The 18,978-nt window shown below is 36.2% G+C and overlaps 1 protein-coding gene and 1 non-coding gene across 3 annotated transcripts in view; one reads left to right on the top strand and one right to left on the bottom strand.

Moving 5' to 3' along the window:
- Nucleotides 1–8,748, bottom strand: part of LOC123679270 (tribbles homolog 2) — a 200,993-nt gene extending 192,245 nt beyond the window's left edge. The window contains exons 1-2 of one of the 2 annotated variants that reach the window (XM_045616772.1): nt 8,566–8,748; nt 7,598–7,971 (exon numbers count right to left, since the gene is read on the bottom strand). In XM_045616772.1, the coding sequence (XP_045472728.1) occupies nt 7,598–7,891 (294 nt within the window). In that variant the 5' untranslated portion in view covers nt 7,892–7,971; nt 8,566–8,748. Of the gene's footprint in view, nt 1–7,597; nt 7,972–8,024; nt 8,178–8,565 lie in introns of those variants that run through there. The other variant, XM_045616773.1, reaches the window with a different exon arrangement.
- Nucleotides 8,749–15,300: 6,552 nt separating this feature from the next.
- Trnac-gca lies at nt 15,301–15,372 on the top strand. Its single transcript has one exon. It is a non-coding gene; the product is annotated as a tRNA-Cys (tRNA).
- The last annotated feature ends 3,606 nt before the right edge of the window (nt 15,373–18,978 follow it).

The following is an 18,978-nucleotide window of genomic DNA, read 5'->3' as shown; positions in this document are numbered from 1 at the left end:
TGTAATAGTTCCACATAATTGCTACATAAATTAATTCGGAATTAATGCAAATAGTCACTCATAAATATGTATTTTTATAATATTAATTAACGACCCTGCTTAACATAAATTAACTGCAACATAATAACAGACACTGCAAACTGCAAATTTCACACTATAAATCATTGTATTCCGTTTCAACGCTAAATATATCGACAGGTGAAAAAAAAAATAGAAGTCTAAAAATTCCAATGAACATCCAACGACGCGTTTCGAATTCAGGGTCATTTGATTCGAAATCCAAATAAGGATCAATATATCCAGTATCTTCTTTGAAATATATATTCGCAATTTCATGAAATGAATTGTTTTTTTTTTATTTTTATACCTTCAAAATTCAATAATCATATTGGCGAACTAGGAAGAGCAAGCGATTTTGTAGCCAATTTCATGCAACTAGCTTCTACAATTTCCAAGAAAAGCTCAGTTCTGCGGCAAAGGGATTGTCCCAAGCGAATATTATTGACAATAATAACTTAATAACTCGAATTGAGAATAAAATTTTAAGCAACAGATAAAGAAGAACCAAATATTGACTCGTTCAAAGAAAGAAGCATCCATTAAACTTTCTTCAAATACTATTTCAAAGTTGCTAAATTTTTCTTGTGCCATATTGATCTTGAAAAAGGTTTTTATTGAATACATTTTCGAGAAAGACATTGTCCCATAGCATCACATACTGGTAGCGTTAAAAATATTCATTGCTACTGCAGATTTAGCAAAGTTGAAATTAATTAATCCATTACCAAAACTTCACTGTAAAATGATAAATTTTCGAACAATTTCTTCAATTATTCTTCAGCTAAAGTAACAAATCGATGAGTGAATTCGAAAAAAACTTCAAATTGCACAACCCCATAAAATTTCAAGTTCGAAACAATAGATAAAGAAGTAGACAATAACAAAGGTCACATAAAACAACAAGACGACGGAAAACGAAACGCGGGTCACGTGACAAGCGTGCCGCCTTGTTCCGCCAGACAGTTATCAAGTGGGCCGGGCAAAAAGTCCATCAGACGTCACCCACGTTCACGGCGACCCGAAAAAAATGCACAGCCGACTTGTTGCTGTCGTTTTCGAGCGCTTCGCGACCACGACACGAATATCATGCGAGGTCACGTGCGAGGCAGGGGAAGGGGCGAACCCCCCTTTACCTTGCACGGGGGCTACTGAAAGTTCAAAAGCTTGCGCAACCTAAGATTTCCGAGGGTCAACTGGGAAAGGAGCCCCTTCAACTTTCGGTGTGTAAACACGGGAATAAGAGAGCCGGAGGGTCCAGAAGGGAAATAAACAAACCATAGAAATTACCTGCTGAACGCTAACGAAGTTAAACGGCTTCTGTGCATGCAGGGCGAGGTTTTTTTTTGGAGAACAAATGGGAGAGAAAGCGGCCAAATGTAGCGTGAATATGTAATGCGAAATGTGCGTCGACATTCTGCTTGTGGGCCGTTACCAAACGTAATATGGCGATGTAACTTCAAAGCTTTGAGTGGTCGGAAAATAGTATATTAGGTGTACAACTTTGCTTCCACCGTTTTGCAATAGGTGGATGTAGCAGTAACTGGAAGTCGAAATAAATAGATCGTAGATGGCATAAAATAAGCTTGGGTATTTGTGAACATAACGACATCGTAATATTAGTCGATTTGTGTCTGCATCATAGTTATTCTCGATTAAATATGTCAGCTTACGAGCCAAATTCTTGTCATTTTCGGGAGGTTTTAATTTTCTGCCTAAATATGAAGAAATCTGCGGCTGAGGCTCATCAAATGCTCTCAAATAATAATGGTTAGGCCGCTATTAGTGAAAAAACTTGCCGAGCGTGGTTTTAACCCTTCAAGAACGGTGATTTTGACGTCGAAGACGAGAAGAGAGAAGGTTTTCAAAGATCCAGAATTGGAGGCATTACTTGATCAAGACTCGTGTCAAACGCAACAAGAATTGGCAGGATCATTGATAGTGACGCAACAAGCCATTCCCAAACGACTGAAAGTCATGGGAATGATTCAGAAACGACGTTTGCTTGTGAACAGCTGCTTGCAAGGCAAATACGAAAGGGATTTCTGCATCGCATTGTGACTGGAGACGAAAGATGGGTTCATTACGATAATCCCAAGTGCAGAAAATCATGGGGATATCTCGGCCATGTTTCCAAGTCGACGGCCAAAACGAATATTCACGATTTCAGAGGTAATGCTAAGTATTTGGTGGGACCAGCTCGGCCTAGTGTAATATGAGTTGTTAAAACCGACTGAGACAATCACAGGCGATCGTTATCTAACGCAATTAATGCTTTTACCAGGATAGCACTACTTGCCATACGATACGCCCTAGGAAACATTCAAACCCTCCCACTAAATATATAAAAGATATCGCGTATAACATTGAACTGTGAATGTATCAACCGATAACATCTCCTCCAAAAAAAATTTCCATTACTCTTTTTGATCAATACACTAACGAAATATACACAGGAAATCTGCACTATCGCATCGAAACAACCAATTAAAAAGGCAGATTGCGCAATATAAGCTACCTCAGTTGGCCGAATCACAGATTCGATAAAGCATGTTTGTATTTTTATCTGAAGACAACACGGCTGCGTATTGTGTATTCGTAAACAAGGCGATTAGATACGTAGGTCTGAGATAGGCTTTGTTTTCGCCATTCGTGAACGAATTCCTGTTAGACGACGGAATGGAAAATTGTTGCGGAGAACAACAAGTTGCACAATAGGATTATTCAATAATTGTAGGAACGAGTAAACAGCGATTTCTGAGGAAGTCTGTGACGGGTCGGAGTTTGTTAGTGAAGCTCGACGCTTTCAATGCGGGCTGTCAGATCCGCAGCGAAAGTTACGATTCTCCTGCTGAGACAATGTAGGACTTGTGATGATAAACGATGTTTCCATTTGACTCGCCATTTGAACTCCTCGATTGGGACGCTTCCTTGAACTAAGAACTTCAATTCGTGAGGTTGAATATGGGGCCTGCGATTTGGGGAACTAACTGCAAGGCTCGCTGCAAGGTTAGAATGGAATTCTAGAAAAACACTGATTATAGATCGTGAGCTTTTGCACGCTCGTTCAGTATCAATTGAATCAATTTCATAGATTGAGTTGAAGAATAGAATAATTTTCTGAATTCTCGGTAAACGTCGTTACTCTATGTCTCAATTGTGATGTTTTTACCACAGAGTAAAAAACATAGATAGAGGAAGTATACGCAATTTTTACATGTCCCCCAACATGGTTAGATTGCGTTGTCGGATTGTGATATATTTTCAAATCCACAATTTTACTTTATCGTTATGAATGTATATTATACTGAATGAAATATGAAATATATTTATTTGAGTGATTCCCGATTAAATATGCAAATTTTAATATTTGGAATCCGATATTTCTCCTAATTGTCGAATTTATAATAAGCAGAATATTTATTATTTTCTGTATATACCTGCTGACATACAAGGTTTGGCAACTTTTGCTCTCCAAGTGTCATCGGTTGTTTCACGTCGTTTGGCGCGCTTGAATTTCTGATATATTTAGGTATTTATTTCAATATATTTTGAGTTGATATGAAACGTCGATTTACTATGGGGCATAAGAAGTGCGTTCTTTGTGGAGAAACTCGCGAATTGAGTGAAATATCGTATCACTGATATGTTTTCATTTCCGCGCGCTTCATGTCAAATTTGATAGTTCATGTTGGGGACAAAATTTGCGAAATAAAAATGACATATGCTCCCTATATCTATGTTTATTACTCTGAGGTTTTTACTGCCTTTCTGTATTAGACACATACGCCTTATGAATTTCTATGTTTGCCGATTTTGATGTTATACCGAGAGAGTATAAAATCTCAATTACTCACAGCGTTTTGGTTACTCAAACGCTTGCTCAAACGTTAACATTTCAAGTCTCTAATTGTTTTTCTTCTAAAGTTACCTCGATAACGACCCCACGGACGGAACCACAGAATATTATTCAACATCGTTGGAAAACTTGAACTAAGCGAGTTTTTCCAAATTGTTAGTTTTCTCCGTTCACTCCTCCCAAATATTTATATTGGGAAATTGCTACCACCGAACCATCGAATTTCCTGGTGAGTTCCGAGAAGAGTTCTCGCGCTCATTTTCCCGAAGTGTTTTTCCCGCAATTCGGGGGAGTGGTTTGATCCGAGTCTCGATCGTACGCGAGACGACTTTCCGGCAGATTTTCTTTAATTATATAGGAGCCGTCAAGACTGGAGTGCATCCTCGATTTTCCCTGTTGGCTCCCTTTGTTTTTAGAGGAGAATTGAGGCCCATTAGAGCGGGTTTTTGTTGGTTCATCGTGTCGAGTGAGAACCGTCAATTGGAAATTCGATTAAAGGGAGACGTAGCGAGAGTTATTTGTTTTTCCGAGTTTTCCACTTTGTTCGAGCGCCGAGGAATTTGGTACGGGGCTTATGATGATGTTGGCTTCATGAAGGGACGGTTGGGATTTGTCATATTTGAATGGTGAAATTAGATCCGAACGTTTCAATATCGAATCGAAAAAATTTTGATAGTTAACCAATTTTTGCAAGCTTTTGCGTAGAATAACAGCACAAAATTTCCTGAGGAATCGCCTTACTACAATATTTTAAATAAAAAAAAATCTAAAGGGTTCAACATCCGAGTAATTATTCGCAACATTCTGTTTAAATTTTGTTTCAACTTGACGCTCGACTTGACGGGACATCGAAAAATTACTTATTTAAAAAAATGTGCTTCGCAGCTTCTTATTCGAAAAAGAAAATGATTTTTCTGTGCGAATACTCAGGTATCTGCCCAAAAAGAAAGAATTTTCCATTAGAAATGATCCAATTTCAAAAGTTATTTAATCCATTTTTCAAACAACAACGAAAGTAGCGACATTCAACCTTCAATATCTCGATCCTGGCCATAGAGTACTAAACATAGATAGAGGGAGTATACGCAATTTTTACATGTCCCCAAGATGGTTAGATTACGTTGTCGGATTATCGTTATGAATGTATATTATATCGAATGAAATATATTTATTTGAATGATTCCCGATTAAAAATACAAATTTGAATATTTGGAATCCGATATTTTTCCTTTTTGTCGAATTTATAATTAGCAGAATATTTATTATTTTTTGTATCTAACTGCTGAAATCCAAGGTTTGGCAACTTTTGCTCTCCTAGTGTCATCGGTTGTTTCACGTCGTTTGGCGCGCTTGAAGTTTGTTTTCTGAATTTCTCGGAATTTCTGATATACTTAGGTACTCATCTCAATACATTTTGAGGTTATATGAAACGTTGATTCACTATGGGACAAAAGAAGTGCGTTCTTTGTGGAGAAACTCGCGAATTATGTGAAATATCGTATCACTGATGTTTTCAGTTCCGCGCGCTTCATGTCAAATTTGATAGTTCATGTTGGGGACAAAACTTGCTTACTGCTTACTCTATCTATGTTTATTACTGTGAGATCCTGACCAAACTTCATGTTCTGAAATTTTGACAGACAAATTTTGGAGCATCATTGGTACTGTCCAAGAAAAAAGTGGTGTAAGAAAGAAAATGGTGCTCCAGGCCTTGGACTTATTGAGCGTATTGTCATCCAATTCACTCATCAGTTTGTTCGATAAACTACTACCGAACGTGCGCAAAAAACCTCGGTGCGTTTCCGACGGTATTTATTTACTCAAGTCCTTTTTTTCTCCGGAGGAATCAAGCGCGACATTCGTGTAAACAAAACGACCCACAATCTTTACCCAACCAAGAATTTCCCAACGGACGAGAGTGTACAAATTCGGACGGCTTTCGAAATATTTGTACAAACAGTATCAACATGGCGCAACATCGTATTCGACATTGAAGGTGACACGGCAATTTTATCGACTTGTGGTAATATTTGTCACAATTCGGCTGATGGAATTATTGTTTTCGATTTCTTTCCCGGCCGATCACGAACAACGTTTTTCCCCTTTGTCCTTGATCGGACGGAAAATATCAGCGAGGAAAACCGGTTGAGATAATTTCTGCACGGGGCACGTGTGTTGCACGAGCGTGAAAGTAAAATGATTGTTGTAAAGGGGGGCCGACGCGGTACAAGAAATGGGGCTCCACGAATAGAACGACCCGGTGTACCTGTGGCGAACGAGCGCTTAGACCTGTTTTCGTAGAACCTGATCTTGATCTTCTCACAAGGGGTCTTTACGTTTGTAATAGTTTTCAGGTAAACTTTCTACGGGTCTACACAGTAGCCTCGGCGGAACAGTTTGTCAAGTTATAAAATATCGATCTGGAATATATATCACAACACTGTCGAAAATTTCGATAATACCTATTATGGTAATTATTCGATTTGAATTTTGTTTATTTTATAACTTTTGTTGAGTGGTTTTCGAGGTATTAATATTGCTACTTTCAATTGATCGATATTAAGTAGGTACGTCTAGAAGTTTATAAGATAATGAATATTATGTAGCACCTTACAAACATTCTGAAATATTGCGTTAGCGTACATAAAAGAAATAATTGCACCCAGTAGACGTAGCCCTGTTAGATATTCTATAATCATCAGAAATTGAATTCCAACGAAACTCACATTATACGCATTTTCATGTTTATTTTGAATTTAAATATTATCTAGGTATAGAATTTTGAAGCATGCCACTTTTGAATGTAGAAATCTCAGAATTTCATTTAATTTTCATAATCAGTGATGATGATATTCTGATAATCAGATGTGAGGGACACCACCATAATTGGTAAATGCTGCTCAAAATGTCATCTTGAACTTATTACCGAATAAATCCAAGGTGAAATATAAATACGCTTACAAACGTTTCATTAATTATTGCCAAGAAGAAAAGACGATCTGAGAATGTAATGATTGAGTACTTTTCACATTTGTTGACGAAATTGAAAGCGTCTACATAATATGGTCAAATTACTTCATCACTCAGTACAAAAATGTTGATATTTGAGATTATTCTAAATAACGTCCTTTTATGAAACCCCAGAATGAAAAATAGATACCGAAAAAATTCAAAATATTTATCAGATGAACAAATCAAGGCACCTAATACGCAAACACCAGAACACATTTACTTAATGAATAAGGTAATATTTGGTGCTGCAGGAGCATCTTGCCGTAAAAAATAATATAAACTGAGATTTTGATCGAAATATCCTATAACAAAAAGGAAAGGCCAAAATCATTTGTATAATAAAAGAAACTTATCTGTCACTTTACAGAAATGGATGTTTTCGATGTGAATTGGTTTTAAGTGTGAATTTACCCACTGTCCAAGGTTTACCCATAAAAAAACCGGTAGGGTTGAATTTTGACGACCTAGACCGGAAAAGTAACTTTTCATGACCAAAAACAGTTCCGGAAAGTTATTTGCATAACAGGATCAGAATAGCTGAATTTGCTCCGAAATAGGAATTCTTGAAAAACTTTGTTAGAAAACTTATTATGGGGTAAATATCGGAAAAATCCTTCAAAGATAGAGATTTACTCCCATCTAACTATCCTATCTAGCAATGACACTAACCTTGCAAGCGTATTCCTCTTCGGTGGCGATATTCACACATTTATAGAAGGAACTACCATCAACAAGATCCATCAGCCTGTACTTATCCCCGATAACTAGAGGAGAATGCGAATCTCCAGAAAGCAGAGCCGAACCTGCGTCCCTACTGTTCATAACCCTAGGGACCCTACACTCGCGATCCCGAGAACTTGAGGAAACCACGACATTCTTCACATCGTCACTGGCAGATACACTTTCAACCGATTTGTCCACTATAACACGACCACCCTGTATCACCTCTTGCACACTCTGCATCTTGACTGATTTATCTGGATACACACTGCACTAAAGTTTGTCGGAATATCAACAACGTCCAAGACGGTCCTGAACTGAATCTGGAACAGAAGACAATTTCAAAACTAGAGATATAATTATACGAAATATCTACCTCCATTAAATTCTTCTGTGAAATTTTCTTGTATAATAATTTTGATAGGATCACTTTTCCGGACGTATCGTAATTGTCAACAAACCCATTCACGAAATTACCAAAGCAACAAACCAATCTAATATTCTGCCAGAAAAATATTAAAAACGATAAATAAATTGGTAACTTTGAGTGGTTGATTGTCAAACTGAACGAAATGTTTCATTTCTATGGAAAGAATACAGTCAAAAACCGGAAATCGAATCATCGAAATAAATTTCCACACGATAATCGAAGATGTAACTTCGAGTGTAACTTAAAGAACAATTGACGTTTCTCGTAAACAACGCACAACTGGAAACTCGTAAGAAAAACTCATAAATTTCGAATAATTAACACCGAACAACATCAAAAAACACCCCAATCAAGTTGAAATCACTCAACATCGAGCGGGCGAAAACCATCGAAAACAATTTTGACAGCCACCAAAAAGTCGCAACTTACGTATTTCGTAAACACCGCACAACCGATTAAAACACTGAAATCAAATGAAAATACTCACAGTTAGAAATAAAAAGTTGTTTAATCCAATAGGGTTGTAGCTGATGTTCTTTTAACCACTGTTGTCAAATCCAAAAAATCAAGAAAAAAACCCCGAACGTCACAGATCGACACGAGAATTACGTAGTTGCGGACGGCGCGTTGACTCCGTCACCCAACCTGCTCTATCGACGGGTTCGGGCAGATAGAAGGAGAGTAGAGTAGAGCGAGTTGCAGCGTCGATTTGAGGAACGCTTCGCTGTGGGACGGGCATGCGCGTGACCGGTATGCTAATGTGCTTTAGGAGAAGCGGATAGTTCGAGGGCGATTTGAAAATATTGAGATACAAATAGGAGAGTGATTGATACTGTGCTTTTAAGGTAGGAGGGTTCTTGTGTCTAAAGGGCCCATAGATGGTTATTATTGATGGACAACATTTTGACGTTTATGGATTGTTTTGAGTCTAAGGACAGAATTGTTGGTCTCAATTTTTGAGCGTTTGTTCAGTTGTATTAATGATGTTTTTGGAAAAGCATTATTTTGCGTAATACATAACGACCCATGTAATGACAAGAATAATAAAATCATCAAAAACTGAACTAGGAAGAGTGTCATCTGTTATCTATAGGACCTATAGGTATTAGTTAATGCACAATAATATTTTGTAGGAATTTGGGATGAATACACGATACAATTTTCATGTGAAAATTGCACTCTTTGATAGTTATGTGGTCTTCAAGGGCGCAATTGGTGCATGAATGGACGAGAGCTCAAAAGCTCCAAACTTCAGTACTTTTTCCATTTGAAATCGGTTTTTGGATTCTATTTATCCCATAACTTTTTTCAGGGAACATAAAAAGAGATTAACCACTATACAGGGTGCTATAAGTGCTATAAGGGGGCCAGGGGGGCCCGGGCCCCCTTAAAATTCTGCTGGCCCTCCTAAAATTGGGCATACTAAGGCTAAAAAATTAGCAGAACAATAATTTTGGTTTACTTTGGCCACCCCAAAAAAAATCTCTTGGCCGCCCCTGTTTTTGAAATCTGGCGTCCTTACTGATAACTGCCCTAAGAAGAATGTTATCCGTTACCTATATTAGTAAATGCCAAAATATTATTTTGTAGGAATTTAGGATAAATACCCATGCCCTTTTCCTATGCAAACAACAAACAATGTAAATAATCTAGGAGCAATAAAATCCATGGAATTATCTTCAGGCACCTCTGTTTATTATTTTACAACACTCTATGATTCTATAACTTGCACTTTCGCAGGTAGCAGGGGATTCTTATCTAGTGGTAAAACCCATGACACTCCTAATCTTCTCAATTGAGTAGCCTCAGTCGAGGAAGAATAAACAGCTGCAATTTTTTTTCATAATAAGTTCATAAATCCACATTTCTTGCATTCAGAAATTAAAAAAATAAATAAAATTTCGATAGATCCACAAACAAAATACTTGAACACATTAAATAAAAACGTACCTACAATTCGTAGTAGAAATATGACTTTCATATAAGTCACTTTTAATATTTCAGTGATCAATTTGAAATTGATTCATTCAAATCAAGAAAAAAGTAATGGGATCCTACAAAAAACGCTATAAGTAACAAGAACGTTAAAAACAAATGACCTCAAACCATTGTCATTGTCGGTGAAATATGCTTACCGATCTTGATACTCACTACTAGGCTTCAGATAAATACGGATTTGCATATTCCATATTCTAATGCATATTTAAGACAATTTTCTATTTATCTGCATATCTGCAAGATAAAATTTGTCTAAAAACATCTAACAGAACCATAATTCGAGAATATATTTGGCAAATCCCAAACAACTTTTATGACCTTATACCTACCCAACCCAAAAGAAATGGATTTACCAAAAAATAAATCATTTTAAACCATCGAATTGCTCGTTTGTAGTCCAATTTCGAAAAGCAAACCCAGTATTAAAAGTGCTGAAAGACAAACGATCACTTTGTCAGTTTTGTATCAATTTCTCAGAGACTTCAGAGATCGGGGATTTTACAACTGATGGTAGGTGCTGTTTCATTAATATTGTGAAGGGAGCGCAACAGCAACAAAAAAGTTCAATTGGCGTAATTGAAAAATGAAGCATTGGGAAAATATACCAACCAAAATATTCCAGATAAATCTACTCTGCGAAAAAACTATGTTATACCATATACAAAAACTGATAAAAAAGAAATGCAACTTTTGCAAAATAAAATACTTTTAAGCTAAGTCTCTACCTTTACTCTAACTCATATATTTGGCCAATTAAAAAGACCCCGGTCTGATGCACAGATGGCGGTGCTAGTATTAAATCCATATGATTTTTAAGTAAGTACCAACCTTCAAACGATACGTGTCAAAATTTGACAGCAGTCCGACCTCCATCCTTCCACTCCGGAGTCCAATCGACAGTCAGCTGAGTGGACTGCACACGATGAACCGAATCCAAAGCGAGGAAAAACACAACAGTCAGCTGGCAAGGTTATGGCATCAGTATTCTGGGATGCGCAAGGTATAATATTCATTGAATACCTCCAAAAGGGCCACACCATCAACAGCGATTATTATATAGCGTTATTGGATCGTTTAAAGGATGAAATCGTTAAAAAACGGCCCCGTTTGGGAAAAAAGGTGCTGTTTCATCGAGACAATGCGGCGTGTCACAAATGAATGAAAATAATGGCAAAATTGCATGAATTGGGCTTCGAATTGCTTCTGTATCCACCGTATTCGCCAGATCTGCCCCCCAGTGACTTTTTCCTGTTCTCAGATCTCAAAAGAATACTCGCTGGAAAGAAATTTAGCGCCACTTATGAAGTAATCGCCGAAACTGAGGCCTATTTCGAAGCGAAAGACAAATCGTACTACAAAAATGGTATCGAAAGGTTGGAAGATCGCTATAATCGTTGTATCGCCCTCGAAGGCAACTATGTTGGGTAATAAAATCGAACTTTGCCAAAAAAATGTGTTTTACTATGGTAGACCGGGGACTTTTCAATTGGCCTGTTATATCCGGAGAAAAAGGTAATTTCAAAGAAAATGATATTTTGTGACCGGTCAACAGAGATAAAATGTTAATGTTTTTGTCGTCATAGAAAAAATACTGTTTTTATCAGCCTTTTATCGCTGTACTGTAAAATTGGATATTTTTGTTGAGTAATGATTCACCTTTAAAAACGTGTATTGCAGGATTTTTGCAATATAACCGAAGTAGGTAACACAATATCCCCTTTATCAAAACTGTGTTTAATTCTCCTCATTATCTGTTACAAAACTTCCCGAAAATACTGCATTCCATTATACTCCACTAATTGTAATATCATCCTCGCCTTTTCTCTAATCAACAATTCCTTTTCTTCGATTACTATCCATTAGCGAATAGCTCCAATTACAACAACGCCTCAGAAGCAGCTGTCGTATATCTCAAGGAGCTGGAAAACAAAAGCTTCATCGCGATAGCCTCGAACAAACCGACTACTAAGAAATAATTAAGAAGGAAGAGCATAAAAAAATTTCGCTGCATCTGCCCTGCCAGAAGACAGGATGGTCGAGATATTTTCTACCTTTCACCCTTCACCATACGAATGAGGGTTGGTTTGGTTTTGGTGGGTGGCAAGCTGCACCATGCGTTCTTATTGTTTGGGTTTCAGGTAGTTTTCGATGTGCGGTGTTGCCGATTAATAATCGGTCCAAACTAAATCAGTTCAATCTGATTGATTTAGTTTATCCAGAATAACAAGTTTCAATGTAGGAAATGCACTAAATTTGGTTTTTAAGTGCCACTAATAACAATTTTTGTTTTATCTATCTTTGATGTAGAAAAAAAATGAATGACAGATTTACTGCTCGATTTTTGAGAGAATTAATTTGGTGAAAACCGCTACCTTTTGAGTTCAACTGATTTAAAGCAATAAGAGAAAATTAAAAACAGTTATAAGGTAGCGGTTTTCACTGAATCAAGAATCGAGCCATTCATTATTTTCTAGATCAAAAGTATTCTGAGATACCCTCACTTGACAACGAATTTGGGACACCCCGATAATCATTTCAAATCGAGCTGTTTTGTGATAAGTTCAAATGAATTTCTTTTAAACAAATGTTTGGCAATGAATCAAAAGATTGTTATTATTGACACAAAAAAACTGCACACTGCACACTTATAACAATAAAAATAATTTATTTTGCATGAAATGAAAAATCAATTAAGTTATTCAAAATTTCACTACATATCTCAAACCCAAATAAAAACAAACGTTTTTATTGCAGTTATAATATTAAGTAAATACAATATTATTTTTCTTCGGCAAGTTCAAAAATATTATTGCAGTTTTAGAATTAATAAAACCAGATTAACATTTTGGAGTTTGATCTTTATATTGAATTTTTCAGAAGAGAAACGTAGAATTTGAGGTGAATAAACTTAGGTAATAGAGATAATTTTTTCTAATCAAATCGATGATTATTGTATTTTGCAGCCGAATTTGAGAACACAGGTGCAATGAAACGATACAAGATAATTTTATCATTTCAAATACATAATTTTTGCCTGGCAACCAGAAAACAAGAATACATCAATAAATCGAAAACTAGATCAAATATATGCTTTATTAATATGGAATGTTGATGAGGAATTAGTAACCAGTATTAATTGATACATTATCAATTATATGAATATCTGCACTCATTATATAGAGTCAATATCCTGCAATTTATTATCTTGTTATGCAAGAGCAGGTTTGTGCAAAATACCAGCTAGTGTTTTTAGTTTTGGGGTAAATGAAGAAATACCTTGCCCCGTCATATTTTGGTTCAATCTCCGTGAATTTGAAAGAAACAAATATCAAAAAAGTCGAGAATCAATAAATAACTAACTTAGCTACATACCAGCATGTCAAACCAACAATTCTTAGGTGATCTTTATTGAAACCAATTTATTCAATCACATCAGAATTCGTCGGAGTCCTTGATAAACATTATCATTTAATATATAAATGATCAATTTCCATTAGTCATCATAGAAGCACTTATGCTTCCATTGGAAGTCGATGAAAAGTCATTTATTATTCATGGTCTCATGTCTGTGATTCTCACAAGTCTTGAACTTGCAGAATCCTGCATCAGAACTGGTAATTCCTTTCTCAGTAAGTACAACTCAAATAGAGTGAGTTTGATGAATGGATTACGTGAGAAAATTCGTAAAATTTAGACAGTCATTGAGGAGCGCAAGTTAGAACAGTAGATGACTCGAAAAATATTCAGGAAGTCATAGAATGCGTGTACAACATTGCACCATGTTCCGTTATATTAGTTTATGAAGATATTTTTCACCTTGAAATCAACATATAGAGAAGGAGTAATATTTTCATTCGAAGTTGATGAAAAGTCATTTGGTCATTTATTATTCATGGTCTCGTATCTGTGATTCTTACAAGTCCTGAACTTGCAGAATCCTGCATCAGAACTGGTACTTCCTTTCTCAGTACAACTCGACTAGAATGAGATTGATGAATGGATTACGTGAGAAAATTCAAGTAATTTAGACAGACCTCGAGAAGTGCAAGTTGTAAGAGGAGATGACTCGAAAAATATACAGGAAGTCATAGAATTCATGTACAAGATTGCACCATGTTTTATTATATTAGTTAATAAAGATATTATTCACCTTGAAAAGTGGATAATTTGAGATAATTACAACTGATTATGAGTCAATTTTTGATTTTTTTGTATCATTGTTTATTCGATTGAGAAAGGTTGTTTAAATAAAAAAAAATCGATCCAAATCATGAAAAATTCAAGGAAACATGAATCGCTAATGAATGCTGAATTAATGATGAAAAATCCGGAGGATTGAAACAATCACTATAAAAACAATCCTATTGTCTTTTCTGAAATCATCAGTTTTTATAATATTGGTAAAACTGGTCGTGAAACCAGAAATATCCAAATAAGGATTTTGCTCGATGGGTATATTGGAACAGACGGAAATCCATGAATGGTTATGAATAAGGTTACTACTCTCATTCAGCTTACAGCCAAGACCAAAAAAGGATGCTTCGTTGAACACTGTTGGATATATTGAGATTGTCATAGAGTTTAATTCAGTTTCTTTATAATACTTGATTACAGGTTTCTTCCTTTCTGCTGAGAAATAATCGTGTACCATATCGATATTGTTAACGAAAATGGAAAGTTGTTGCTGAATTTTCAAACCATAGTTTATTTATTTATATGATGAATTAACATGAACAGTGAGAGATGAACAACACCTATTCGTGATGGTAGGTAGTAATTCCGGAATAAATATTCAGGACATGGAACGAATTCTTAGGGTCATTTGCACCATTTGCCTAAGCATTGATTAAAATTTAAACGTCGATTAATTTCTGATTTCTCTTAAGAAATCATAGAGTAATCAACGTTTAAATTTTTAATCAATGTTTAGGCAAATGGTGCAACTGGCCTAAGGGAAGGATAATATTACATATGAAGAGAAAGAAAACAGATCTAAGTTCTAGAATATAGATTCGCCGATTTATCATTGAGCTTTGAAACGAGAAATGTAATTTTCTAGAAATTCATTATGGTTTATCATAGTATTAATATCAATCAATAAACTGAAGGATTTTTTTTAACTTTATCCAAAGAATCGTTATAGGAAATACATAATAAGCCAAAATTAATATCTATTTTAGTATATTTTGTTCTTATTACACTAATTTCTCTTTAGTTACCACGTGGGGATATAGCTCAGTGGTAGAGCATTCGACTGCAGATCGAGAGGTCCCCGGTTCAAACCCGGGTGTCCCCTATCCAATAATTTTTTTTAATATTTCTTCTTTCAAAGATTGTATATGACAGGGCGGAAAAATCTGAAATTCATCATTCCCGAAAAAATGTATGACTCATAGATAATAGAAACTTTTAAATATCAAAATTAATCAACAATAATATCTCGGGTTTGGTATTTTCGGAACATAGAGTTATGTCTGGATCGAGATATTGAAGGTTATGTGACGCTACATTTGTTGTTTTAAAAATGGATAAAAACGTGTTTCCTGTATTGATATTGATTTTTTCATGGCAAAAATAATGTGGAAGCAAAGTAATGGCTTGATAAGTTTCATTAAGACCAACGACATTGTATCATATAGTCTAAGATTCAGACTCTGCTCCAACGATTAAAAGGTGATATGCTGACTTTGAATGATGTCGAAGATTGCTCCCCCGAATTCCACACTGGTTTCAGATAACATCAAAAAGTTCAAAAAATGGATTTTTTCGGCAACCGTCCGGGAAGTGCTCACTTCCCGAACGCTTTTTCTCTGAGAAAGTAGCATTTCCCGGCCTAGTCCGGAAAGTACGTACTTCCCGGACTAGGCCGGAAAAGAATCATAGAATCCATAGCAACCGAGATAACGGCTGACAGTTCATATGAAATTAGTTGTCAAAAATTTGCATGTTTTTTGATCGCAATCACAATGAAATATGGAAAGCAGCAGCGATAGTGTTATTTTACATGGTTGCCGAAAAAATATTGTACGCAACAAGCCCGAAAATGTTTTTTTTGGACTCACAGACTTCCAGGACTCGCTTACGCTCGTCCTGGAATTTTGTCTATTCGTCCAAAAAAACCCTATTTTCCGGACTTGTTACGTAAATTACTATAACCGATCGTAAACTGAAGATGCGTGAGATGTCAGAAAGTAGTGTTCACTATTTTGCGTGAACATTTTTTCATGAGAAAGCTTTGCTCGAAATGAAAGAAATGAAAGAAACAACACATCCAAACGGCGTTTGGAGCTATTTAATCGAAATAAACAAGATTTTTGGTGTCGATATACTGAAGTGGATGAAATATGGATTCATCACTACAATCGTTAGTCAAAGTGAGCGTTAGCTGAGTGAAAATGAGTCGATGAAACCCATACAGAGCGACCAGAATCTCAAACATCAGCTGGCAAAGTTATGACATCCTTATTTTGGGACAAACATGATATATTATTCATGGATTATCTTGACAAAGGTTATCCATCAACAGTGAATGTTATTGGATCGATTGAGTACAGAAACGAAAAGAAATGTCCTAAAATGAGAAATGAAAATATGTATGCTCTTTCACCAAAACAATGCTCCTTGTCGAATTGAAAATCGATGAAACCATGTTCAATTGAAAAGGTTATAGGCCTGAAACTTATCGAGCGAAGTGTTAGCCCGAAACTTTCGTTCATGTGAAATCTAGCAGTGCTAATGCTTCAAAGTCAAGCTAGACCCAACCTTAATGGGAGTAATAAAGCCCCGCCACTACTTTTTGATGGAGAACAAACAGCCAGATTCTTCACATCAGTAGCTTAATGAAAAGGCACACAGGCGATGCAACACGCACTGGAGCAATAGTACCCTTGCTCTTACTCAAATAGGAAAATAGTTATTGAATTAGTTGCTCCATTAAGCAATTAAATGGTAAGGTAGGCAGATCATTATTCTATGGGCTGAGACTCTAATGACGCGGTGGAGCCGTGCGCTGAAGTAATTAAACCCTATTAAGTTCTAATTACTTCTCCAAATACTCGGAATTTTTGCACCCTCAATTATTCCAGAAGATTATATAGCTGTTACCGTCAAAATTTCAATTATAGTGTCACTGGATAAGGTCCGCTTTGTTGTAGAAACTGGAGCAAGGACATCGGGATTGAGATACCAAAATTATGCCGGTAAAATTCAACACCAGATTCTATGATCAATAGTGGCCATTTAAGTTTTGAAATTGTCATTACGTGTGCTGTTAGTTTTTCGTTTGAATTTCGAAATTAATCCCTCTTATGATATGGTAAAGGGTGTTTTTTTAGAGCTATAAAACTTTAAATTGCAATGAAACAACGATGGATTGTTCGATTGACATGAATTTCATAAATCCGCAAGATGATCTTGTGCCATTACATTTTTAATATGATTTCTGGCATATGACCGCCACAGCTGGCTCGGATGTAGTCCAATCTGGACGTCCAATTTTCGATGACTTTTTCCAACCAATGCTGTCTTCCAAATGGTCAAGGGTTTGTGGCTTATCCGCATAGACCAATGACTTTACATAGCCCCACAGAAAGTAGTCTAGCGGTGTTAAATCACAAGATCTTGGAGGCCAATTCACAGGTGCAAAACGTGAAATTAGGCGGTCACCAAACGTGTCTTTCAATAAATCGATTGTGGCACGAGCTGTGTGACATGTTGCGCCGTCTTGTTGGAACCACAGCTCCTGGACATCATGGTTGTTCAATTCAGGAATGAAAAAGTTAGTAATCATGGCTCTATACCGATCACCATTGACTGTAACGTTCTGGTCATCATCGTTTTTGAAGAAGTACGGACCAATGATTCCACCAGCCCATAAAGCGCACCAAACAGTCAGTTTTTCTGGATGTAACGGTGTTTCGACATACACTTGAGGATTAACTTCACTCCAAATGCGGCAGTCTTGTTTGTTGACGTAGCCATTCAACAAGAATTGCGCTTCATCGCTAAACAAAATAAAATGGACGTAGTGATACATTATTTTCGAAATAAAATTGCACTATTTGCAAGCGTTGTTCAGGCGTGAGTCTATTCATGATGAATTGCCAAACCAAACTGAGAATAAATCACTTGATTTATTTATTTGAGTTTAAAATTTCTGGAATCGTCAAACGTAAAAATTGACGTAAGACACAGTGAATGAGACAGTAATGATAATCACGTGAAATACCAAATATTGTTATGTCCACTGTCCTTATCAAAGAGCTACCAACTATTGCGCAATGCAGACTGGTGTAATTGTTTGTGTTCGAATAACTGTCATATGTCACGTTTTATAAGCTCAATTATCATTGTAATGCGGCCCAAGGTTATATCTCGAAAGGATATTGCATAAATGATCGATTTTGATACGGGAAACCATGAGATAGACTTCCGTTTATTTAATGGAGATGATGTGTTTGGTTTTACCATTTCGGGTATGGCGTATCAAATATCAAGAAAAGAAAAATGAGGAAAGACGTGAAGTCAGAAGCTTTCGAGCGCTCGTCATTCAAGCGCCAATTGGACCTTTGAAGACCACATAACATATAGGTATATGTGCTATTCAAATAGGTAATTGATGAATGACCAGCGCTCAAGTTTGCTGACATCTGAAGACATCATCCTATGAGCGATAAATATTGATGAAACTTTTTCAGCTGAAAATATGCAGTCATTTCGAACTCCTTAAGACAATTTAGACTATATTTCTGTTTTTCGCGTGGTCTCCATTTCATTTTGTCAAAATGAATGTTCCCAAATATTTTGATGATTTCTTTGATTTGGCTTATCTTTAATTGATATTACTAGTAGGTATGTATTAAGTAAGAGTGGAGCGATCTTATCATTTTGAATCATTCTGTAT

Source organism: Harmonia axyridis, chromosome 4 (genome assembly GCF_914767665.1).
Source record: "Harmonia axyridis chromosome 4, icHarAxyr1.1, whole genome shotgun sequence".
Lineage (NCBI taxonomy): Eukaryota > Metazoa > Arthropoda > Insecta > Coleoptera > Coccinellidae > Harmonia > Harmonia axyridis.
This window is presented reverse-complemented; position numbering and strand designations above follow the sequence as displayed.